General features: G+C 42.4%; 1 protein-coding gene across 2 annotated transcripts in view; it reads right to left on the reverse strand.

The window, feature by feature from the left end:
• Positions 1 to 12,510: 12,510 nt before the first annotated feature.
• Positions 12,511 to 27,336, reverse strand: part of GALC (galactosylceramidase) — a 150,884-nt gene continuing 136,058 nt past the window's right edge. Inside the window, exons 17-18 of one of the 2 annotated variants that reach the window (XR_006203988.1) lie at positions 13,294 to 13,538; positions 12,511 to 13,057 (exon numbers count right to left, since the gene is read on the reverse strand). Coding sequence is in view for 1 of the 2 variants with exons in the window: in XM_042943994.1 (XP_042799928.1) it covers positions 13,440 to 13,538 (99 nt within the window). In the remaining variant the exon portion in view is untranslated. Of the gene's footprint in view, positions 13,539 to 27,336 lie in introns of both variants that reach the window. The other variant, XM_042943994.1, reaches the window with a different exon arrangement.

The raw sequence follows: 27,336 nt of genomic DNA on the forward strand, positions 1-27,336 counted from the left end.
TAACTTCCGTTTTTGCTTGGGCTAAGCCAGCCACTTATGTAATAAGTTCAACTGCTTTGAGACCACCATACTGTAAGGAAGTCTGAGCTAGTCACGTGGAGAGACCGTGTTGAAGAAAACCATTAAATCCAGCTGAAAGCAACAACTGTGCCTCCAGTCATATGGCTGTAGTCAAGACATCCTGGCCAGCCCCTTTTGACCCATCTCAACTGATCAAGGAATGGAGACAAGCTGTTCTTGCTATGACCTCACGAAATTCCTGGTGCACAGAATCCTAAGAAATGAAATGGCTATTGTTTTAAGCCACTATGCTTTGGGGGGGTACTTTGTTACACAGCAATAGATAACTGAAACTAATAGCAAGTAAATTTATGCTGTGCTGGTAAGATGGTCCTTGCTTTACCCAACTGAAACAAAAAAGTTGGAGACTGAGAAGCCCATCTAAAATTTTTTAAAAATTTGTCATAGGTTGGTACAAATAACAGTTGGCTCATCTTTATACTACAGGAGCAAATTTCAGTACATTTTATCTCCTTGGAGAGAATATCTGTATGTTAATAATCTAACTTCATACTTGTGAGAATACATGGCACCTTGCTGATAGAACCGAGCATAATGAGGCTTCTGGCACCCTGTTGAAAATCAGCCAAGCATATCGCGAACTGCAGAGACTAGGGTATATATATAGATTCACTGTGGGGTTTTCTGACTCCATCCAGATCAACCCTAAGAGGCAGTTCTGAAGACTACAGGGAACATGCAAGAAATTGGAACCAATATTTATTTTTTTTAATGTTTATTTATTCATTTTGAGAGAAAGAGAGAGAGGGAGAACACAAGTGGGGGAGGGGAAGAGAGAAAGGGAAACAGAATCCCAAGCAGGCTCCACGCTGTCAGCACAGAGTCCAAGGCGGAGCTTGATCCCACAAACCATGAGATCACGACCTGAGCCAAGACCAAGAGTCAGATGCTTAACCAGCTGAGCCACCCAGGCACCCCAGAGCCAATATTTAAACCCATTCCAAGCAGGCCTATCACGACCAGGCCATCACTAAGCCTGACCTCAAGGGTGGATCCAGATGTACCAGTATCAGGTAGGCCTGAGCTTCCCAGTCTTGACTCAGCCGCTCAGAGCCCATCTGTCACATCACAGCAAACCCATTTCACTCAAGCCCTTCTCAGAGCCTCCCGAGAGACTGTGTTCTCAACACCCATTTTCAGCTCCAGAGTACCATGGCGGCCGGCAGAAAGGTATGGGATTTCTGGTCAACCATCAACTGGGTGTCAGCTAGATTCTGCTGGTGGCTGAGTTACCATTACTGCAGATATAGAGGGAAAATACATAGGCATATATCCCACTACCAGATTGCATTTGCAACAGTGGTAGCTTGGGCAAGGTAAGTTACCTTTTGTCTCTTGGACTAAGTTGTACTCGTAGCAAAATGTGAAAAAGGACAAATTTCTAACACTTCTTCGTTACAGTTTTTTTTTTTTTTTGCTTCCCTACCCCCTTACTGGGTTATACCATGCTCCCCTTCATAAACATCAGTTCTTCAAGGGCTGGCCACTCTCCATATTTAGGATAGCATAGCCCAATAGAAACATAACGCAAGCCCAAATGTGAACCACACATAATTTGAAATTTTATAATAGCCACGTTGAAGCAAAAAGAAACAGGTAAAATCAGTTTTTAATAATATCTCTATTCAACTTAGCATATCCAAAACTTTGTCATTTCAACATGTAATCAATACAAAAACATTTAATGAAATATTTCACATTCTTGTGTGTTGTTGTTGTTACAAAGATCCAATGTGTGATTTACAACTATAGCACATCTCAATTCAAATTATCCATATTTCAAGTGCTTGACTGTCATATGTGGCCATGGCTACCATTTTGGATAGCATATCTCTATTTAATTGAAACTCATCTGTCTAGTAATCCATTCTCTCAATGATTAGCTGGTAACCCTGCCCAATAAATTAATTTAACTATGACACAGATGCACCTTCAATGCAATACATCAGCATTAACAGAGATATAGAATGCCTTGATTAAACTGTCCAGGAATTATGGCAATCCATTAAGTGATCAACCTCTACTATTCCTCAAATCACACAGGCGGGCTCCGATCCCTACACATGATATCATTATGAGGGGAAAAAATGAGAAGACTAAGAAAAAATTTTACATGGGCAAAAACTGATCCTAATTTCATGTAACTTTAAGGTAATTCATTTTTCTAGGAAAATTTGCAGAGTAATAGGTAAACATACCCCAGAGGAATCTCTTAAGTCATAACGATGATGCACACATTCTTACTTTTCCAAAAACTTACCTTATCAAGAAAAAGAAGTCCTGAGGAACTCCTCCTGAGCAACATCTGTAGAAAGCATGAGAACGAAGGACAAATCAAAAATCATGAAAACAGCACAGCTGTGATATCAGGCAGACTTGGATTTACCAGGTGAACTTGAGCAGATGCCTCCTTGGCACCAGTTTCCTCGGAATGAGTGGAAAATCCCATTTTCTGGGCAAAGCCAAAGGGAATTAAACATCCCCAATACCATGTGAGACCCTGAGTAGACAATATATGTTTACCAGCATGTTGTTTTAGAGTGAAGGCCAATCATCTTTCCAATACATAGCTACTGGGAGTCTATGAAAACCCCAAGAAACAGACCAGCAAGCCACAGTGAATCCTTACCCATTCACGCCCAAATCCAGTCCTCCAGGTAGCTCCAGGCTGGCTACTCACAGGTGCTACACCTTCCTGCAAGGCATCCTGGGAAAGGCTCTTTCAGAAAGGTCACCTCCCTGGGGAGCAAACAAGTTCTCACAAACTTTGTTTATTTTCTCAGTCCTAATTCTAGTTCTAGGAAACAGTATTTTCTGGTCCAAGAACACAGCAAACAAACCATTACTTTGCTAACAGCACAAGTGCTAGGCTTTGGGTCAGCCCGTGGATTGGCCACTTCTCGATCAGGTGTTCACCCTCATCCAATCAGCGGTGGCCTCTCTAGAAGCCTGAAGTCAGCTAGGTGTGTGGACAGGAATTTATGCCAAAGGTGAGAAAGTGATAGAGACAGTCCCCTGATCACTATACCACTCCCTCAGATGAGAGAACTGAGACTCAGAGAGAAGTAACTTGCCCACCTCACTCCCTGAGCTCAGGGACTGTGTCTGGTTACTGTTGCATAGCCCTCGTACCCACCTCCCTGCCTGTATTATTAAAAAGTGCTATAAATAACTGTTAAATGAATAATTGCAAGGCCAAAAAACTCAAGTTTGGTCTCCTATACTTGTTCTAAACCTTGGCTGCCCATTGGAATCACTAGGGGCTTTTTAAAAATGTCAACCCCAGAGATTTATTTTTAAAATTTCAGATGAACCTAATGTGCAGCCAGTATTAAGAACCATTGCACTAGTCCCCAAGTTCTTAACCTTGACTGCACATTAGCATCACCTGGGGCTTTTAAAATCCCCTTGCTGAGGCCACACCCCCCAAGCCAATTAAATCACACTCAGTCCCCCAGGTGATTCTGATCTGCAGCCAAAGTTGAGAACCTTGATCCAGAGGGGCCCTTCTCCGATTTCAATTTGCACTGACTCTACTGGGGGTCTTATTAAAATGCAAATTCTGGGTCAATGAGTCTTGGATGGGCCTGAGGGTCTGCTTTTCAAAAAAGTTCCCAGGTTGGTGGGAATGCAAACTGGTGCAGCCACTCTGGAAAACAGTATGGAAGTTCCTCAAGAAATTAAAAATAGAATTACCCTACAGCAATTGCGCTATACTAAGAATTTATCCAAATGATACAAAAATGCTGATTCAACGGAGCACATGTACCCCAATGTTTATAGCACTGGAGTTTATAGTACTATCAACAATAGCCAAACTATGGAAAGAGCCCAAATGTCCATCAACTGATGAATGGATAAAGAAGATGTGGTATATATATATATATATATATATATATATATTTAAGAGACGACTCTTAAATACAGAGAAAAAACTGAGGGATGCTGGAGGGAGGTGGGTAGGGGGTGGGCTAAATGGGTGATTGGCATTAAGGAGGGCACTTGTTGGGATGATCACAGAGTGTCATATGTATGGGATGAATCACTGGGTTTTACTCCTAGAGCCAAGACTACGCTGTATGTTAACCAATGTGAATTTTTAAAACGAGTTTCTAGATGATGCTAATGCTCCTGGTCTGAGAGCGACACTTTGAGTAGCAAAGCACTGCTATGCAGTCACTTTTAGGTTCTGAAAAAGCTGCTTCAATGAATGAATAAAAAAGTTCTTGAGTTGGTTGCTTATTAGTTGACTATAGCAAATGGTTACTTGTAAACTGCCTTAAAGATGCGGCAATGATTCTTTTCAACAAATGCCTTCCCCCGCCGCCACCCCATACCCATGAAGATGAATTTCATGATTTGTTCATGTAGGATTTGGTATTGCTCAGTGGTTAGGAGCACAGACAGTAAGTAGTGTTAGAGTAGGCACTTAGGTTCCAGCAGGATATCTGGAGCTCAACAATGAGGAAGTCATGGCTGGCTAACTGGAAGGTCAGAGACCTGTGCTGGCAGCTCTCTACAAGAAGCCTGATCAAACCAGACAGGCCCAAGATGGCAGATGCCATGACAGCAAAGCGGTGACCAAATTAGGAAGAAAAAGCAGAAAGCCTGCTTCCTGCTCCAGGTAATGAATATTTTGCCCCTAGTTAACAACAGCTGATGAGAGAGAGAAATCCACCTCGCCAGGATGTATCTCATTCTCTCTCCCCCCACCCTCTCTGACTCTCACTCTCTCCCTCCCTTGCCTCCCCCATCTCTCAAGTATACGTTTCCCTTTAATAAGCTTTCCCGATTGTGTTGCTTGCCCACTGTGACTCATATCTGACCTTGAATTCATTCTTATGACAAGACCAAGAACCTTCCGTGACTCCTTCAGATCTGTCTGGGTCAGGGTCCCAGAGCCCAGGGACTCCCCAGATGACCCAGCAATTGTAAGTCAGATCTCCTTCCCCTTACTAGCTATGACCTTTGGAGAATTTCCTAAACTGCTCAGTGCCTCAGTTTTCTTATCTCCAGTAAATTAGAGATTTTTTTTAAAAGTACCTATATGTTCACTCAGTAAACATCAGTGATGATTCGATTACTTATCACAAATCAAAACCACAAAGAGCTCTGACCTCACACCTGTTAGAGTGGCTATCTTCAAAAAGACAAGAAATAACAAGCACTGGCCTGGATACGGCAAAAAGGGAGCCCTCGTGCACTACCGGGGGGAATGTAAACTAGTACAGCCACTACAGGAAACAGTATGGAGGTGCCTCAAAAAATTAAAAGTAGAAATGCCATACGACCCAGCAACTCCACTTCTGGGTGGAAGGAAATGAAATCACTATTATACATACTATATATATACGTATATGTATACACACACACACACACACACACACACACACACACAATGGAATATTAGCCATAAGACAGAAGGAAATCCTGCCATTTGCAACAACATAGATGGACCCCGAGGAATTATGCTAAGTACAATAAGTCAGAGAAAGACAAATACTCGATGTCCTCACTTACATGTGCAATCTAAAGAAGCCAAACTCTTCGAAACAAAGAGAAGATTGGTGGTTGCCAGGGGTCAGGGGTGAAGGAAATGGGGAGATACTGGCCAAAGGATAAAACTTTCAGTTATAAGATGAATAAATTCTGAGGATTTAATATACAGCATGATGATTGTATTTAAAATAGTGTATTATACAAATCAAAACCACACTCAGATATCACCTCACGCCAGTCAGAGTGGCCAAAATGAACAAATCAGGAGACTATAGATGCTGGAGAGGATGTGGAGAAACGGGAACCCTCTTGCACCGTTGGTGGGAATGCAAAATGGTGCAGCCACTCTGGAAAACAGTGTGGAGGTTCCTCAAAAAATTAAAAATAGACCTACCCTATGCCCCAGCAGTAGCACTGCTAGGAATTTACCCAAGGGATACAGGAGTACTGATGCACAGGGGCACTTGTACCCCAATGTTTATAGCAGCACTCTCAACAATAGCCAAATGATGGAAAGAGCCTAAATGTCCAACAACTGATGAATGGATAAAGAAATTGTGGTTTATATACACAATGGAGTACTATGTGGCGATGAGAAAGAATGAAATATGGCCCTTTGTAGCAACGTGGACGGAACTGGAGAGTGTTATGCTAAGTGAAATAAGCCATACAGAGAAAGACAGATACCATATGTTTTCACTCTTATGTGGATCCTGAGAAACTTAACAGGAACCCATGGGGGAGGGGAAGGGAAAAAAAAGAGAGAGAGAGAGGTTAGAGTGGGAGAGAGCCAAAGCATAAGAGACTCTTAAAAACTGAGAACAAACTGAGGGCTGATGGGGGGTGGGAGGGAGGGGAGGGTGGGTGATGGGTATTGAAGAGGGCATCTTTTGGGATGAGCACTGGGTGTTGTATGGAAACCAATTTGACAATAAATTTCATATATTGAAAAATAAATAAATAAATAAGTAAAATAAAATGCTGTATTATATACCTAAAAGTTGCTAAGAAAATAGATCTCAAATGTTCTCACCACCCATATGTACACACACACACACACACACACACACACACACAAATTGTACTTATGTCAAGTGATAGATGTGTTAACTCATCTTATTGCAGTAATCATTTTGCAATGTAACTTGTATCAAATCATCACATTGTACATCTTAAACTTACACAAAGTCATATGTCAAGTAAGGGGCAATAAAGCTGGAAAAATTATTTATGAATAAGTACATACCGATAGCAAAGGAGTTAATGCGTGCAAAAGACTTAGAACAGTGGCAGACACAGTGAGTGCTAAGTTTAGAGTGAATTTATTGTTGTTATTCACGAAGCTTTTGCTGATCGTTCTGGAGCTGCAAAGGTCAGGGGCTCTGGAATATGACCACCCGGGGTCACATGCACCTCTGCTCATAACCAACTGTGAGGCTTGGGCAAGCTCCTTGACCTCTCTGCACCCCAGTTTTCTCATGTGCAAATGGAAATAGTGGTAGCACCTGCCTCCTGGGGTTGTTGCAAAGACAAATTATATGCAATGCACCTAGAATAGGGCCAGACAAAAAATAAACACTCAACGAGTGTTTGCGATCACTGTCATCACCTTTATTATTACCATGTGCCACGCACCGGGGAGACAAAGGTAAATAAGAAACTTCAAGCATGGCCCTTGTCGGAGCTAAAAAGAAATTGCAAATGTAAAACCCTTGATTTAAAGAGGTTGTACAGTGTCCGGACATCCTTGAAGAGAAAGTACAAAAAAGGAAATCCCGTCGGTTAATATCTTCTGTATCTGGAGTCATTCTCTCGGTTTACAACAGTTATTTTTACTCTGTGCTTTAGGCCTCTCATTTGCTTAAAACTGATGGCTTGGAAAGGGATATTCATCTGGATTCCCTCCCCGAGCTGACAGTCCACTGCCACTGTTATTACAATGATTTATCACCGTTCTTTCTCTGCTGCTTTTGACAGGCAAAGGAAGGGTCTTATGTGCTGTCTCACGCCCTGACTTTGATAGACACATCCCCTTGAAAAAGCAGCTTATGTTTTCTGATCTCAACATCATAAACGCTATATTCTCTGGTCCAGCTAAGCCAAAACCTTTCAAATATGCGCCAGATAAAGCATAGACTCCTACTTGCGTAAGTAATTGCTGGATATATTACACAGAAAAGAATTCGATTTATGAGATAGTTACCAAATAGGAATTACTAACATGTATCAGCATGTTTCCGCGTGTATAGACTGGTATATAGAAATTTGGGCAACACAACCCTCAATTCCTGGGAACATCTGCTTGCTTCAGGGCACTCTTTGTAATGGCTCTCCCTTGGGTTCAGGCAGTATTGAGAAAATAACCTTTATGAACAGAGATTGATACAAATGAAATGATAAAAACAGATATTTTTGGTATTATTTGTATTTGTTAACACACGCACATTCCCCATAAGCTGGTAAAAATAAGGCTGAAAAATCTGGAAATATAAAGTGTAAGTTGGAGCTTGAGATGTAACTTTATTAGTTTCCTACGGCCACCATATCAAATTACTACGGACTTGATAGCTTAAAACAACAGAAATTCATTCTCTCAAAGTTCTGGAGGCCAGAAGTCTGAAATCAAAGTGTGGGCAGGGCCCTGCTCCCTCTGAAGGGGCTAGGGGAGAATCCTTCCTGCCTCCCCAGCTTCTGTGAGTGCAGTCTTTCCTTGCCTGTAGCTACGTCCCCACCAACATCCACCTCCCTCTTCTCCTGACATCCTCCCTGGGCATCTCTTAAAAACACTTGTGATTGGATTTGGGTCCAACCCATATAATCCAAAATGATCTCCTCTTGAGGTCCTTAATTTAATTGCATCTGCAAAGACCCTCTGTCCAAATAAATTCACATTCACAAGTTCCGGGGATTAAACTACGGATATACCTTTTAGGGGAGATGGTGGTGGGGAGGTCACCATCCAACTCACTACAATATCCAAAGGAAACCTTATCTGTAATTATAATTAAAAAGCAATTAACGTCTGTCCTGTCGGTGACCCCAAAGGTACAAAAGAGTGGGCAGGAAAGAGCCTGTGAACACTGCAGAGCAAAAAGCCCGTCACCTGGACAAGGGCGTGGCCCCGGCACCCATGATCTCCAGTGATCACCCATGATCTCCATGATCTCCACCCATGATCTTCATTTTCAGATTAGATCCATATAAGAGAATTTTGAACACTGAGCCACCCACTGCAGCTTGGAGCAGCTCCTATGTTGCTTCCACCTCTGACTTCATGAAAAACACACCTGCCTACTTGCCTGCTCATTGGAGAGAGACTGGCAGAGCCGCATAGATGCATTTTATCGTCCATGGGAATCCCCAGTTCTTCCAGTATGGTGCAAGAACTAGCTGTTTGAAAGTGTGGGTGTCCCTCCCTCCTTCTCTCTGTGCTCCATGTCTCCTTTCTGTTTATTTCCATATGAACTGGGGAAAGGAAAGGAAGAGACAATCCTCTAAGAAAGCCATACAACTTTTCATTCATTTGTGGCTCCTGAGAAATCATGGAAGACAAAATAGTGGTCTGCTCCAAAAAGAAAAAAAAAAAAAATGTTTACAACTTAAATTATAGCTTTTGGCAAATCAAAAATAAACCTACAGGGAGTTGCTCTGGTCCCATGATGCAGATGAAGAATGCGGGATTTCAGAGGTTAAGTAACAAGAAATTGACGAACTGGGAGGCAGACACAGTTCATTTGGTCCCAAGCCCTTTCCTTTGGGAGCCAGGTTGACTGTTTCTGAACTCCCCTTTCAGGTGTGTGACAGGGTCAAGGCTGGCTCTGGGGTATCAGGAGGAAGGCGAGGAAGTATTCTCCGAGGCATCGGAAGCAGAGAGGGGGACATTCAGTGTAAGAAACAGGGAGTGGGGGGGGGGCTGCCTAAGAGAGCGCTAAGCGGTTAACAAAACTGGTGTCTTTACTCGACGGGGAACTATTCCTTGGGCTTATTAAGAAAATCCATGTCATGGAGTCCGGAAGAAATAGCCTGGCAACGGGGCCCTGGCTACCACATGCTCTGAATTTCTGGCTTCCACCAGCAAGTAGTGCTGCTGCTCTTAAAAGGGCTTTGGCATCTTGCTTCCTGCTGCCCATTCACTCAGAGGGGAGGTCAGTGTGCCCAGGGGCCCGGTTGGGATACCACCAGTCACAAAAAGAGTTGACCCATGATCCCCAGTGAGCTGGTGCCCAGGGATCACATTGCTCTGCTCCTTGCAGACGTCCGTCCCACAGCTTCTCCTCTCTCAGCAGCCAAACCCAGGCCAGGAGTCACTTTTGAACGAATGCCATACTCTGTGCAGAAGCCTATTCATCATAAAGCTAATGAAGCTTACGCTTCAGGGACCCCAAGTAGCAGGGGCCTCTCTCCAGGGGCTACAGGCAATTTATATCCATGATCTGTTATTATTTTTCTGTAAGATGACCCTCCAAATTGTAGATCCTTCTACAGATTTCAAAAACCTGGATCTTCCCCATCTTTTATGGCTTTTCCCATGGAAGGTATAATTGATAGAACATAGAAGAGGGACTTAATAAATATCAGTCAGACTAATTAATAGAACGCTGTTAATGTACCAACACCAGGCACAGGTACAATCTTTGCCTTGGAGAAGTCCAAAGTGTATTGGAGAAAGGAGATATGAATAAAAGAAGCACGAAAAAAATGTAACCTCTGACTCAAATAAATGCTACGCAGCCACACTGTTATAGGAACAGACAGTTGGAGGACCTTACCCAGGCAGGGAAGTTCAGAGGAAGCAACAGTGGCCCTGAGATCTGAAGGAAGTAAGAATTAACTAAGCGGGAGGGAGTGGAGTGGGGAGAGAACTTTCCAGGCTGAGAGGACAGAAGCGCTGTCAAGGAAAAGACCAGTGTGTGTCCAAGGAACTGAGAGAAGGCCAAATCAGCAACAGCCCAGACAGCGAGGAGGGTCTTGGCATAAAATGAGTCTGGGAGGCAAACCAACCACACAGGACCTCACTGGCCATGTGACGGTCTTCTGCCTTTATTATAAGAAGAGCAAGAAGTGATGAGGCCTGTTTAGTTCGAGCGTTGGGGTGGGGGGCGTGGATAAGAGGAACGCCATGAGCAGGTTACAGGAAGTTCCAGAGAAGGCCCTGGAATCCAGCTGGCAAGACAGTAGGAGTGGGGGGATTGGCTGAAGGCGAGAAGAGGGATTTCCTCTGTCGTAACAAGAACAGTACTCCAGCAATGGGAGCCGGGGGTTTATATGGGAAGCAGGTGCCCTCTGATGGCTTTGTTTCCCTGCTGGGAGGGGAAACGTGGGAAGAGAAGCAGGAAGCTTGTAGAAAAGGAGAGATCTGAAAGATTCTTGCAAGGAGTCAACTCTCCAGACACCAGGCCACTTTGCAGGGAATACCCGGTGCCAGGCGAGGGGCTTGTATTTCCCAGACCTGCTAGAAGGTGCTGTGAAGCTTAGATGCCATCTCCCGTGGTGTTTCCATTCACACTACCGTCACAGGAGGCCCTTGGCCTGAGCAGAAGGTGGGGGCAGGAGGACTTGACTTTAAATATCCAGGCAGTTTTCCGTCTCGGCAAATTTGGAGAGTTGAATGCCTCTTTGAGGCAAACCGTTTCTCTCTTCCAAGAAAACTACCAGCTTTTCTTGGGGAAAATTATAAAGTCACGCTAACCGGAAGACAGACATTTTAGAGGCCCAGAGAAGTGCTCTCGCTGGCAATGCAACCGGGAGTGTGCGGTCCCATCGGAGCCACGTCTCGTTGGGTCCCAGGCTTCCGGCAGCAAGAAACGTCTCTTTGGTCCTGCTTGGATTTGGGAAGCACCGGAGCTGCAAGCTGTCACTTGTTCTTGGGGAGGTGTTTGCATTTTTATGGGCATTTTCATTCTGACTTGGGAGGTCAAACTAATACACATAAAGCGATTGGCAAGCTGTCCATGCCACACTCAGCGATTGAAGTTCGGAAGAGAGGCAGAAGACGAAACGTAGCAAAGGTTGCAGCCATCAGGGAAATTTCTAAGGAGGAGGTACTTGAATGAGGTCGTGAGGAACAGAGAGGGCTGGGACGTGTCGGGGAAGGACGGGGCATCCTTAGGAAGGGAGCAGCTTGTGTGTGATTTCTCAGCATGCTGGTCTGGCTCTATCACTTACTGGCTGCGTGGCTTTGAAAAAAAATAAATGAATAAACTCTTCGGGCTTCCTTTTCCCTAACTGTGACAAGAGCATATTAGTACCTGCATGTAAGGTGGTACTGAGGAGTCATGAGGGTTTCCTGTTCACCATATCCCAGCCACATGAAAAAGAACTAGCTTGGGGTGCCTGGGTGGCTCAGTTGGCTAAGCATCTGATTTCGGCTCGGGTCATGATCTAGCAATTCATGAGCGTGAGCTCCGCATCAGGCCCTGTGCTGACAGCTCAGGGCCTGGAGCCTCCTTCGAATTCTGTTTCCCTCGCTCTCTGCTCCTCCCCCGCTCACACTCTGTCTCTCAAAAATGAATAAACGTTAAAAAAAAAAAAAAGAACTAGCAAGAGGGCTCAAAAGGGTGACTAATAATGAAGACCTCATGAAACGACATTTGAAATGCTAAGATCCGAGGAAGGAGCCCCAAATAACCAACTAGAACAAGCATTCACCATATCAAGGGAAAAACGGGTAAGGAACCGCTAGTCAAGGTATGCGTTGAGGGGTAGGGTGGGGGGTCTGTGGAAAGGAGGAGGAATTCTCTGGGGGAAGAAAGTATAGGAAAGCAACCCCATAAGAAGAATCAGCTGTTGACTGCCAAGCCCAAGGAAGGCAGAGGCCAACTCACACAGAATTAGTTAAGTGCATCAGTGTATTAGTTCCCTATTGCTGTTAAAGAAAATCATCACAAACTTGGTGACTTCTAACAACACAGATTTATTGTTTCACAGTTTATAAATTCAGAAGTCTCAAATTGGTCTCAATGGGCTAAAGTCAGGGCGCCAGCAGGCCTATGTTCCTTTCTAGAAGCTGTAGGAAAGAGTCTAGAGTTTTTTGCTCTATTCCAGCTTCTAGAGACCACCCACATTCCCAGGCTCATGACTCCCTTCTACCCTCCAAGGCAGCAATGGCCAGTTTTCCTCACGTCATATCACTTGGAGTCTCTCTTCTGCCTTTCTTTTCTTCTTAGAAAGACCCTTGTGGTTACATTGAGCCCACCTAAATAATTCAGAATAATCTCCCCCATTTCAAGCTCAGATGATTAACAACCTCAATTCCAGCTATAACATATTCACAGGCTCCAGGGATTCGTATGGGGATGTCTTTGGGGCGCCATTAATGTGCCCACTACAGTCAGTAAGAATTTTCCCACCCTTTAGCAACCTGTTGGCCTTAACTTCAACCCCAGACTGGCCAGGGGCAGCCTGGCAAAGTGTTAGAGGCTGGGAAACAGAAAAGGAGCCAATGTGTGCCTGTGTATCCACGGCATCAGCACAGTCCCTGGAATAGCAAGAGTAATAAATTACATCAAGATTCAGCGGATGTCTGCACTCACATCCCGCGGTAATTGGGGGTTGAGCATGATTCCTGGTGGAAGCAGCCCCCTTAGACGCGCCCAGCCACATTTGCCATCTTCAATCAGGGAAGCCCCTTTGCCAAAACTGAAACTCTGCCTTATTCCCCTTCAAATTATAGTTATTGCTTTCACCCCAAACTCCACAATTGTGTAATTATACCTTGGAACATATGGTGCACACAGCTCCCTGAAAAGGGGGCCCCATCAAAATTTATAAGGCGAGAGTTTGCATCTCTGACTTTAAATGGGCTTAACCACTCAAATTAGAGCCGTTGTTCTATTCCAGAGAGAGAGAAGAGTGTTCAGTCATTCCAAGAACAAGCAGGGCAGCGATACCCTCCAGCCACTGTCAGATGCAATCTCTGTTCTGCCAGCACAGAAGGTGGGACTGAGGCACGCAGGCTCCTAAAAGAGGAAAGTGAACATGTCAGCTGATCAGAGCCAACTTTTGATTTTTCACAAAAGGGGGGGAAGACGGCAACATGAAAGACTGAGAGCCATATACAGAGAAGCAATAAGGTGCTTCCTGAATGAAGAGATCAAGCGCCCCTTGTTGGAGTGAGGGGTGGGAAAGTCAGCACCTGTTGCCAGCAGTCCCACCAAACTGGCCATCTCACTATAGGGGCTCAGAAACCTTCAAAAGCAATCGTGATGCTAACTGGATAGTCTCCATGTGTCAGGAGTGTCCAGGGCAATAATCGGTGAGGGTTTAACCAGCACCGAAAGGGCAGGTGAGAGAGGTGGACTGTCGTGTAATCCAGGGAGGCTCAGCAGACCTTCCGGTGGCCAGGATGAATTTTCCGTCAAAAGCAGCTATCTCAGGCTCACTGAATAGTCTTCTGATTACCAGTTTGGCTCATGAATTTGGGGAAGGAGTTTTGAATAATCCAGGACTTGACAATTAATCATCTCCTCTGTACTTTAATAAATTTGTGTTTTTTATACATCTGGTCTTAGAACAGCCTGAGTCATTGTCTGATAATGACTCTAGGCTTTCCCAAATGCCCCATACTGTGGCCATCCATTGAGGGCCACCCTGGCAGCTACTCACAGCTCTCTCTGAATTTTAATCTTTGCTCTTTGGTCCTTGATTTATGGATAATTTAGAAATATTACTATCCTGGGGCACCTGACTTAGTCGGTTAAGCATCTGACTCTTGATTTTGGCTCGGGTCACGATCCCAGGGTCGTGGGATTGAGCCCCACATCAGGCTCCATGCCAAGCATGGAGCCTGCTTAAGATTCTCTTTCTGTCCTCTGCCTCTCTCTCTCTCTCTCCCTCCCTCTCTCCCTTTCTCTCTTTCTGTCTCACCCTTTCTCTCTATCTCTCAAAAAGCAAATATAATAAAATAGAATTAAAATTAAAAAAGAAATATTATTATCCTGGAATAACCACACATCCACATCTATGCACCCTTCATGGTGAACTCCTACTCATCCTTCAAGACCCAACTTATATGCTATATTTCTGAGAAGTTTTTTTTTTTTCTGGCTTACCCAGTTCTACTGGGGTTGGGGGTGGGGGGTGGGGAAGGACATGGAGAAAATAAATCATAGAAAAAAATGATGAAATATTAGCGATCCACTAGTTTTCTAACCTCTTTACATGAAGAACACTTGTTCAAGCAAATGTTGATATGGAAGCCAATACGTAAAACATGAAAACATAAAAAATGGATGAGCTCTGGCTAAAAGAGGGATAGGAGGCCAGTAATAATTCCCTTGGCTTCCACAATGCACCCCCATCGCAGTGAAACTTTTATCCCACAGTTTGAAAACCATTTATCCAATCTAATTGTCATTTTACAAATGAGGAAACTGATATGGAATTCAATGTCAGGAAATGGCTGATACAATTGTTTCATGGGGTTCTCCCAAAACAGAGATGACAATAATAACATAGTATTAATACCGCCCCTTCCTGGTTTTGGCAGGCACAATTTATCAATCCCATATGCAGCTTCAGAATCCTTCTCAAGGCACCATTTGAGTAAACTGCTAACAGCTAACTAGGGTTGATATTTAAGATTAATTTCTTTACCATTGCTATTCTCAATAATAATTTTTTCTGTCCTAAATGCTAACACATATTATTTTATAACCATCCCATCATTAACAAAAGTCATTAATATTTAAAGGGGTAGAAAAGGCTTGAATAGGATAACATAAGCCAACAGAAATCTCTTTTTTTTACATTTAATTAATGGTTTTACACTACATTTTGGGGGAGTTGACCTTCTAAATCTAGTAGTATAAAGCAAACAATTACTATCTGATTACATTTTCTTTACTAGATTAAAATGTAAAAATAAAGGTGCTCTATCTATTTCTTGGTGGTGGTGGTGGGCAACATCAACTCAAAAATAAAAAAATGCTGGGGTGCCTGGGTGGCTCAGTCAGTTAAGCATCAGACTTGGGCTCAGGCCATGATCTCACGGTTCGTGAGTTCGAGCCCTGCACTGGGCTCTGTGCTGACAGATCAGAGCCTGGAGTCTGTTTCAGATTCTGTGTCTCCCTCTTTCTCTCTGCCCCTCCCCAACTCATGCTTTGTCTGTCTCTCAAGAATGAATAAACGTTAAAAAAAATGTTTTTTTAAATAAAAAGATGGGAGGGCATCCTTGTTTTTTAACTGTCTAGGGTTTCATTGATTTGAGCTGGGAGTGAAAAAGCAAAACATTCCAAAGTCTGATCCTGGCTTAGCCTTTATCATTTTTAAAATATTCAGCTCTTGGGGAACCTGGGTGACTCAGTTGGTTAAACGTCTAACTCTTGATTATGGCTCAGGTCATGATTTCAAAGTTCAAGGGATCAAGCCCCATATCAGGCTCTGTGGTGGCAGTGTAAAACCTGCTTGGGAACCTCTGTCTCCCTCTCTCTCTACCCCTCCCCTACTCGTGCTTGTTTGATCTAAACAAATAAATAAACTTTTAAAAAACTAAAATAAAATAAAATATTCAGCTTTCTCTTATTAAGAATTGCCTTTGGGGGCTCCTGGGTGGCTCAGTTGGTTAAGCGTCCAACTCTTGATTTTGGCTCATGTCATGATCTCACAGTTCGTGAGATAGAGCCCCATGTTGAGCTCAGTGCTGAGAGCACACAGCTTGCTTGAGATTCTCTCTCTCCCCATACCTCTTCCCCTTGTGCCCATGTGCGTGCTCACTCTCCCTTTCTCTCTCAAAATAAATAAAATAAACTTAAAAAAAGAAAGTGCCTTTGTGGGGAAAGACGTGAATATCATTTACCAGTCAACAGAGCTGATTCAAACATATTGGCTATGTACGAGACATAGGTAGGCTTGAAGCACATCATACAGCCATCTGCTGGCTCTGAGACCCAGTCTCTCTCCTTAAGTTCCTGCGCTAGGGTTCAGGACCTGCTACTTCAAAATGTGTAGCACCTTGGCATATTAAATATCTTAAGTTGAAGGCATCTTTTTTTTAAATGTCAGAAGCAAGAATTTCGCTCTGACCTCTCCCACCATCTGCTGCCCTTCTTCCCTGAAATAAGTCATAAAATTCCTCTGGGAAACGTATGTGGCCTGTACAAGGAGAAGGGAAGACATTCTTATCACCAGAGATGGGAATTTGGGGCCAAGAAATCTGTACAAACTTGGTTAAATTAACCCTTACCTTCCTGGTTACTTCTTCACCATTTACTACCCCCAGCCCAATCCCTTTGTCTTGTCAATTCTGCACAAATATGTGTTTTTTGTCTAACAGATATTAAAGCTTCCTGCTCTGGTCACTTCTCCAGATCTTCATTTTCTTGTGAGGGCTCCCATGGATGTTTAAATATACATTAACATTTGAATGTTTTTCTCCTGTTGATCTGTCTTTGTCAGTTTTATTTTCAGATGCAGGCAGGGACCCTAATAGGGTTTAGGAAAAATTTTCCTCCCCTACACCTGCCTATAGGCTCTTAAAACAGAAAAAGTCTTCCCTTTTGGAAGAACAGGGGGGAAAGTCATTACCATTCTCCCCACCCCCTTACTCCTCTTCCTCATAAGGAGGGGTCATTTATCTGGTTAGGCTGGTTGGGACAGAGCACGTAGGCCTACTAGCCAAGTCCCAAGGCTCCATCCATCTTTCTCCATCTCTCCAACTCTCTGGCCTGTTTTCACATTAACTGTAAACTAGCCCCCCTCCTCCATGCAGTCAGCCAGTGAGAGAAAGTATCCTTGTGTCTGGGTTGCAGGTTCAATGGGAGGTAGAGAAGAGACCAGACAGAGAATGGAGGGGAAGCCCATTTGGGCCTCAAGTTCACTTCTCAATGTCCAGTGCTGCAACTGACAGACTCTGATCTCTTTGTGACTCTGAGTTGTAGAATTTGAAGGACAAAGTCAACATACAGTCTCTTCAGGAACCCCAATATTGCCCAAGATGAGGCTCTGTGCACATTGCATTTGTGCATGTATATGTGTGTTAGTTAGTACATGTCTCCTTGTTCGTCATGGTTCCAGACACACCAGAAAACTTCCAAACATCTGCTAATGCAAATTTTAAGTGGTCTTTAAGATCAGTAAGGCTCAACCAAGTGGGAAAACTTTCATTTTTCAAAAAAGGTTCTGCGATGGGATCCTCATTACCTCCACCCCTCCACTGCACCCCTGTGCTGCAAGCACCTGCCCCATACACAGGTTCATGGAGCTTTGCTGGGATCACTTTAATGCATGTCACACATCAGTTGTCTTCTCTCCAAAAGTAGTGTAGAGTCAGTGTCCTGGGTCTCTCACAGGACTAGATGGTGAAACTAAACTTCTACCCTCCCATTCATGTCACTTCCACACTCTGTGTGTCTCTTTGTCTAATCATTACTAGGAGTGACCATGAAATACCTAAGCGCCCTGCAGCTGACCACAGTTAGACAAGACATGCCTTTGCCTTCTCTGGGTTTAGAGTCCAACAAACCTTCCTGACACTTATCTCAATTCCTAGCAGCAGATCCGTTTTCTGGCTTAAATCATGAGCCTTCAAAAGACTGATTTCTTGGGAGCCTGATATGAAGCTCTGATTAGCTACTACATATATTGATATATATGGTGAGGAATATGGGAGGAGTTTCAAATCCTCGGGTTATCTCTGAAACCAGAATATACACCCTACTCTCACTTTTTTAGGGCTAAAGCATCTGCAAACTTATAATAAACTTGCCTCCAAAAACCTGCTTGTCAAGTACTTTGACTTAGGCCTTAATTCATAAATGTCTCCGGGACCTTGGAAGTCTTTATGTAAAAATTTTCATTTCTGTTTTTAATAACTTACTAGCAAATATAAATATAAAAGAAATATATCCATATAGTAATACAAATTCAAATATTACTAGACCTGCTCAAAAGCTAAAAACTAAGTTTTCCTGAGGTGCCTGGATGGCTCAGTTGGTTGAGTGTCTGACTCTTGGTTTCAGCTCAGGTCATGATCTCATGGTTCATGGGTTCAAGCCCCACATCAGGATCCATGCTGATGGTGTGGAGCCTTCTTGGGATTCTCTCTGTCTTCTTTTCTCTCTGCTTCTCTCTCTGTCTCTCTCCTGCTCAAATGTGCTCTCTATGTAAAAATAAATAAATGAACTTAAAAAAAAAAAAACTAAGTTTTCTTTCCCCCTCTTCAACCAAGAGTTCCATTCCTCAGAGGTAATAACTCCTTCTTTTGTATAATTCTTTTTTTTTAAGTTTTTTTTATTTATTTGAGAAAAAGAGAGAAAAAAAAAGAGAGAGAAAGAGAGGGAGAGAGAGAGCATGCACAAATGGGGAAGGGGAAGAGAGAGAGTGAGAGAGAGAGAAAGAGAGAGAGAGAGAGAGAGAGAGAGAGAGAGAGAGAGAGAATCCAAAGCAGCCTCCATGCTGTCAGTGCAGAGCCTGACACAGGGCTCCATACCAAAACTACGCACAAGTTCATGACCTGAACTGCAATCAAGAGTCAGACACTTAACCAACTGAGCCACCCAGGTGCTCCTGTGTAATTCTTATGGGCTTACTTCCACAATACTAAGTGGGTGCATACACTGTATTTCTTAATTTGCTAACTTTAAGCATGATATATTGACTCTCTGCAATGAAAATGAGAGATTGAGTTCATTCACGCTGCCTCCAATACTGTGTCTTCTGTATTTCTGCCATATTTTTTATTCTCTAATTTATATTCACAAATCTTACTTATGCATTTTGAGTCTTTGAACCATTGGCTTTACACAATATCTTGGCCCATTAACTTTAGACAATATGTGATGGTGATGGAACAGGACCCCCATATTTGCCTTAGTGTCTCCTCACACCCTCCCAATCTTTGTCTCCTTTCCCCCTCAGTCCAACATGTCATTAACTTTATATGGCCAATGTCAAGGTTTATAACATGTGCATCAATGTAAAATAAATCTAAGACATTCATGCTTTATTTATTGTCTAAAAGTTTTCTGTCTTACTGGACTGCCCTCATCCTGGACCTTCTGCTAGACAGAGAAGGCTTTGGTCATGACTTTTATTTTTGTCTTCTCCCATCTGTGTTGCTGGGCTGCCAATTTCTTCAATTCCTGGGATATATAAGGCCAAAAAAAAAAAAAAGAGTCTGGCCTACTTTCTTTTCTTCAGCTTTCAATGTCTTCTTATGTTTGTTTTATATTTAATGTCTAAGATTTTTAGTTGTACTTAGTAGGGAAAGTAGAAAGTGTGTCTACTCCATTTTCTGAGAAACAGAAGTCTGAATTCCTTTGTAACTTTTCCAGAATATATATGTTTTTCATATTATCTCTCTGGGTAGTAAAACCCCTGAATCCTCACATGTCAAAAAATGTCTTTACTTTGTCCTCACTAGATACATAGTTTATCATGAGAATATAAAGACTTCTAGGTTCAAGGACTTCTGGTTTTAGCTCTAACATGTAAAGAGCTTGGAAACTGTCCTTCTTCTCTTTACAACCATAAAGAGCTGAAAAGCCTGAAAATCAATGACTTGTCATGGTCCCATCAGAGAACTGAGGTTTCAGGGCAAACCGCGACCTAAAATCTAAAGAGATGGGTGGATCCAGAGAGCCACTGCAGGGATCCGTTTACGTGCAACAGAAGCCACTGGAGCCATAAACTGATAGAAACACTTAAATGGTAATTTTTACAAATTGCTGGAGGCTAGATGCACTAGCATCAGAGTGCGGAACTCTTAGGGACCACAGCCTTCAGGGGGCCCCGACACATTGTTGGGTTTTTACTCTTGGAGCCCCATTAGATTCTCATGGTGAAGATCTAAGAAAGATCCCCTCATGGCTCTGACAGGAAAAGGGGGAAGATAGCCATTGTCAATACTCTCCACAGAAAAAGCCAGGAGAAAAGACTACCAGAGGTGTATCCCACTTGGGGGTAAGACATTTTCTCTCTCCAGTCATCCTATTTCAGCTAGTCAGGAATGGGAAGGAGGTCATGAGTGGTTGGGAAACACTCATGAAGGTCACAGCCCTGTGACACAAGCCTGCTAAAAAACTGAGATTTAACCAAAAGATTACAAAATGCTTCACCTCCCACATACCTGACCACCAGACCAGAAGGGATCAGTATAAAGAGTGGATTGCAACCGAAAGAGTTGTAAGACATAGACTCTCTCTGAAGTACTTAGAGAAGCCCAAAGCCAATGAGGGAGATAAAAACAAGGTCACTAGAGGACTTTGAGGTTTCTGACGCCTGGATCTACAGCAAACATTAAACACAACTCAATGCCTTCTCAAATTGGCATAAAATATCACTAAAGGCCCATTTACTTCTGATTCTGTTAACCAACACCTTGGGCTTTCAGCCAAAAATTACGTGGCATGCTATAAAAGGAAACAGAAAACAGTCCGAAGAGACAAAGCAAGCATCAGAGCCAGACTCAGATATGACATCGATATTGGAATTACACAGGGGATTTAAAATCACTATGATTAATATGTTAAGGGCTCTAATGGGAAAAGTAGACAACTTGGAAGAAGAGATAGATGGGTAATGTAAGCAAGAGTGACTATGTTCTCATGGTCTCCTCGAATAATTATTAATAGTGCCTCCTTTTTACTTTCAAACCTGTCCTGGAGTAGGTAACAAAACATATGGGCATCTATTCATATGTCACCCTAACAGACATCAGATGTTGTTTCCACAAATATTTAATTCCATTTTTCTTTTTTGAAAGCTCCTTGAAGAATAGATACTCTACTGCTGCTGATTTGGGTTTTTTTAGTTTGGTTTTAGCAAAATTTGAAACTTTACAGGTGTCTTGACTATCCATCACAGCTATGCTAGAATGTTTCCTAATTTGTAGAAATCGAATTGTTTATGGTTTGAATTTTTCATTCAAAAGTTTTAAGAGTCCCATCAATATGAAGCCATCAATAATCTAAAAGTCATTTTTCTAAAAGGCATAAAAACTAGGAGCACAAGGTGTAGAGGATAACACTAGGATTGTTTGCCCATTCTCCTTTATCTGGTAACCTCCTCCCTCCCACCCCCACTGTGAAAGCAGCCATTTTGTAAACAAAACCCTGCCCACTGGTCACAGTTCATTGGTCTGGGGCAGATACTTGCCACCGTATGAGCCAATCAGAGCCAACCAGAGTCCTTCCCAGGAGTGTATAATTAGATCTCAAAGAGAATCCATGATTCTCTGGGTAGGTAAGGCCCAAAGATGTAAAGCTTTGGAATTATTGGTGGGTATTCCCTAATCTGGTGGAGAAAGAGGGAGAAAGAAAGGAAGCAAAGGGAGAAAGAGACAGACATTAATGAAGCCAATCACAGAAAGAAGCAAAATTCAGAGACAAAGAGAAAGCCTTAATGTCATTTGAATACCTGCTTGTAGTCATTTCTAAGGCTAATGGTCTCCTTATCTTTCCTGTGGCCTGATTGTTCTCATCTTCCCCCAAATACCCAGATTCCTGCCAATAAATTTCCTTTTTTCCATAAGCAGACTGAGTTTGCTTTCTGTCACCTTTGGGTTGAGGAGTCCTAACTAATACAAGAGGTTAATGTATGTGTCCCATTTAAGAAGGATCTTATGACAGGAAGTTCACAGAGAAGCTACACAGTTAAAAGCCTTTACTTCTAAGCTGAGATGCCCTCGAGCAATCTGCTGCAATTTCTCTACTTACCATTTAGGAATCTAAAGGCAATTTTTTTATATCCTTTCCTCGCTTGCTGTATCTCTAGAGTCATTCAACCACCCTTATCCTTTCAACTGTTTCCATTAAGGAAAATAGCACAGACTTTTAAAGAAAAGGTTGTTTGGCCTCATAATCCCCCTGATTAAAAATCTCTCTCTTTTTTTTTCTATGTAAGCCATTTCCAGTACTTACTTTTAAAGCATCAAGGCCTGACTTTGAAGCTCATGAATCCATACAAAGTGTCTTTGTTATAGGCTGAATTGTGCCTCTCCTCACAAATTCATATGTTGAAGCCCTAAACCCCAGTGCCTCAGAATGTGACTGTATTTGGAGACAGGGTCTTTAAAGAAGTGATTAAGTTAAAATGAGGTCACTTAGTGTGGACCCTAATCCAATATGACTGGTATCTTTGTAAGAGTAGGAAATAAGGGCACAGAACTGTACAGAGGGAGTAGGTGGCCTCATACAAGCCAAGGAGCAAGCCTTCCGAAGAAAACAACTCTGTCAAAAAAATTTTTTTTAATTTTTTTAACGCTTATTTATTTTTGAAAGAGAGAGACAGAGCATGAGCAGGGGGAAGGGCAGAGAGTGAGGGAGACACAGAATCCGAAGCAGGCTCCAGGCTCTAAACTGTCAGCACGGAACCCGACGTGGGGCTCAAACTCACAGACCATGAAATCATGACCTGAGCCGAAGTCAGACACTGAACTGACTGAGCCACTCAGGCACCCTGTCAACATCTTGATCTCAGACTTTCAGCTTCCAAAATTGTAAGAAAATACATTTCTGTGGTTAAACCACCCGGTCTGTGGTAGTTTGTTATGGCAGCCTTAGCAAACTAACATCATCTGTATTAGCCAGTGTTCTCCAGAGAAACAGAAGCAATAGGAAAGATAGATGGATAGGTAGGTGATAGGTAGGTAGATGATTGATAGATAGATAGATAGATGATAGATAGACAGATAAGGAATTGGCTCATGTTATTATGAAGGCCAACAAAATCTCATGATCTGCGAACAGCAAGCTTAAGACCCAAAAGAGCCAATGATATAATTCTGAGCTGAATGCCCACAGACTTGAGACCCAGGAAGGCCTGATGTTTCAATTCAAGTCCAAAGGCAGGAAAAAAAAACCCAATGTCCCATCTCAAAGGCAGTTAGACTGGAGGATTGCTCTCTTATTTGTGGAAGGGTCAGTTTTTTTGGTCTATTTGGGCCTTTAACTGATTGGATGAGGCTCACCCACACTGGGGAGGGCAATCTGCTTTACTCGGTCTACCAACTTAAATGTTTATCTCACTCAGAAACACCCTCACGGACACACCCAGAATAATATTTGACCAAATGCCTGGGCACCAGTCAAGTTGACACATAAAATTAACCACGGCACTGTCTTCTAAAATGAGATATATAACTTAGCCACCTAAAATCCTAAATTATTGAAATCAAGACCCACCTAAGCTCTCTACAAGTATATTAGATGCTATCTAGATAGCAGTCATCTGATATCTCAATGATCCATTGATTAAGGCACATAAAGCTTCGAGTAAAACTGTCCTGCCTGCCAGCAACTTTAATTTCCAAGTCAGGTACCATCAGGATGTGTCAAAGATAACAAACCTATGGGGAGAGAGCTTTCACACAGGAGCAGTGCCTGGAGGCACTTCACTTTTTACAACCATTTTCACTCTCCTCTAATCTAGTGCATTTTATGAGGAATAAAAGGAGTTTCCATATTAAAGTTTGCTTTCGGCAACCTGGTATATGCCTCACCACTGGAGAGGGCAATCGGCAAAGCTGTTATCATTCCACACACCTCTGAGGCTTGTCAGCACTCTGTCAGTTCAGCTTATCCTTATCTTTGGCACCCAGCTCCCTTCAATGTTGACATGTAGAAGGATAATGGCTAATTATCAATTGCAGCCCCTGAAATGTGGCTGATTGGGTTGTAATATGTGGAACTGGATAAAGAAAGCTTTGCGTAGGAACTTTGTGAATTAGCAGAAAATTACACCAGTGCCTTACAAGTTAAAAGTGCCAGAAAGTTGAACAGCACAGAAGAGAGAACCAGCATCCTTTCCTGGACTCGTTTCCTTCCTCCTGTTAAGCTTGCTGAACTTCCTTCATCCCCACACATCAAACCACTTACCATTTTATCCTCAAAGTGCTTACTCTTTGAAACTTCTTTAGGAAATAAGAAAATTATCAGTTGTCAAGAGATGTCCATTTTGTTTTCACATTCAACACAAGAATATTCAATACTGAACTACCTGGGCAAATGCAAGATCATTTACATGTAAGTGTCAGGCAAATATAGGCAGGGATTGATATATGCAGAGTTCTGAGAAAAAAGGGAAAGGATGGTTAAAGAGTCCATTCGCTCATCCAAAGGATCTTCACAGAAACAGCATGGTTGGGGCAAAACTTTCTCCCAGTCTTGTGAATGTTTTGATATGTAGGTTGATCATACATCCAGGTTTGCCTGGAAGAGCCCTGGCTTCCTCTGGTTCTCCCCTTGTAACTATTAATAGTACCTCTCTTCCCTCTCAAGGGTGTCCCTATTGATCTGTCTCCCTATAATCGAGCCCTTGTGGAAAGAGGCTCTCAAGCAAAAGAATAACCTTTCTACTGGGAACTTGAGTCTCACCACAGATCAGACCCACTAGCTGGCCCTCTCCAGCTCTTCACAGGCCAGATTTAGCGAGTTTTAGCAAGACAGCACCAAGAGATGTTTGGTGACCCAGCTCAATGTCTGACATGGAAAGAGCTATGGAACCCGAGAGGTTCCTCCTCCACCTTCCCAGGATAGCATCCAGGAGACCACATTACATTTAATCATGTATCTTTAGGTTCTTCCTGGCAGTAATCATCTCTCAGACTTGGTTTTTGCTGACCCTGGCAGTTTTGAGTAGTGTTGATCAGGTATTTCATAGAATGTCCCCAGCTGGAGTTTGCTTGATGTTTTTCTCATGATTACACTGGAGTTACAGGTATTTGGGAGGAAGACCACAGAGGAAAAGTGACAGTTTTCTCACATCTTTGCTACTAACGTGACTTATCACTGTCGATGTTGTTGACCTTGGCCACCTGGCGGAGGTACTCTTTGTCAAGTTTACTTTCTGTAAAATCATTCTTTTTTCCCCATTTCCATATTGTGCTCTTTGGAAGGAAGTCACTATGCACAGCCTGCATTTAAGGAGTGGGGAGCTGTACTCCACCTTCTTGAGGACAAGGAATCTACATAAATTATTTTTAATTTATCTTTTAATTAATCTTTTAATTAATCTTCTGTACAGGTTTTTTCTTCTCCTCCATTTATTTAATTATTCAATCATTTATGTCAATACGGACTACTGGATATTTATTTTATACTTTGGGTTATAATTCAATAGTATTTTATTTTCTTATTCATATTGTTCCAGATTGGGCCATTGGAGGTTCTTTCTATTGGCTACTATGTCTCCTTGACATACTCCCATCATTGTGGTGGGGATTCATTTTTGTTTTTGTTTTGTTTTGCTTTTGTTTTTGAGCATGTTCTGACTTTCTAACACTACAAGATGACCCAGGCTCGTCCTGTAAATTTCCTTCCCAGACCTAGAATCAGCCATTGCTCCAAAGAGCCCTGGATCCTTTTCCTGGAAAATCATACTAGAAACCAAGGTCTGAGCGTAAACATGTGCTAAATTCGGATTCACCCAAATCCAACTGAATTGTGAAGAAGCCTTTAAATACAAGCCTATTTCTTGCACATAATAAATAGGTAAGCTAATTTTCCCCATCTTACTTACAGATACGAATCATTTTTGGCCTTTTTATAAGAATGCTTCTATCCTAGCTCCTACTGATTGGATAACATTGGTGAGGTAAATAAAATTAAAATGATAATAATAGTAATAGTAATGGTTATAGCTACGAGGAAGACATTAAGCTAAATACTGTACAGACATTATCTCATTATATCCTAATGGCATCTTTGAGACATAGGCACTATTATTATGCCATTTTGTAGATGATGAAAGTAGTATTGCCCTTGATTGTCATTCTGAGAACTACACAAGAAATCACTTGTAAACCCCCTAGCACAGAGCATGTAGAAGTTGCTCAATAAATCATTATTTTCTCACTTCTTTGCCTCTAGATAAAAAGAAAATGGGCAAACTTCAGCAAGACATTAACTGTAAAAGTTCAGCTCATGGTTTGCAAGATGAAAAATACAGGGGTCATATTAGCTCATTTGTTTTCTTTGTTGCTATCAAAATGTGATCTGACTCACAAAGGCTGAAAATCAACCTCCTTCACGAAAGATTTCAAACAAAATGAAGATATATTTATCTGATAGTCAAGTCTGTTTACAGAGTTGCCCTTTATATAGCCCAAATTCCCAGACACCAGGAGAACCCAGACAACATTTTTGGAGATCTTTAAGTAGTCTAAGATACTTTTCTAAAACGTTAATGTTTGAATTAAGATGGAGAAAACATTAAATAAATCCACCACACCACCTCAACTTATGAAGCTATTGAAATTGTATAAAGTTACCAAATACTTAAATAACATGCATAAAAGTTCTGGAAGCTTTGTCTCTCCACGGAAGTGATTTCACTACTGTGATCAATCTTGGGCAAAAAGTTTGAACCACATGCAAATTTGTTGGCTTTCTTAGAACAGACAGAATATCCTGAAGAGTAAAATTCTTTTTTTCAGTCTCCACTGTCTTTTCCAACATTCCCCCATCCAGATATCTTAGGAAGATGAAAATTGAGATTTGCAGGCAAAACCAAGGACATGCATCTCAGAAACAGCTAAAGTGGCATCAGGATTTCGACCAGCTCTGAAAACACCCTTTCATAGCCCCTGTGCTGGCCTCACCACAGCAAGAAGCTTTATTCACAGCAGACCCATTTCCAAACTTCTAAGGGCAACATGCTCCACTTGAAGAGCCCTTGCCTTCCCTCCTGACACTCCAGATCATCTCTGACAGCCAGGTGTAAGACCCACCTGCTCTGAAAAGTCATCCCCATTGGCAGTCTGCTGTCAGTCTTGGACTCCCCAGATTTTGCTCCTTGAACAAATCTCTGGGACATCCCCTC

The sequence above is a fragment of the Panthera leo genome, chromosome B3 (assembly GCF_018350215.1).
Source record: "Panthera leo isolate Ple1 chromosome B3, P.leo_Ple1_pat1.1, whole genome shotgun sequence".
NCBI classification, from domain to species: Eukaryota; Metazoa; Chordata; class Mammalia; order Carnivora; family Felidae; genus Panthera; species Panthera leo.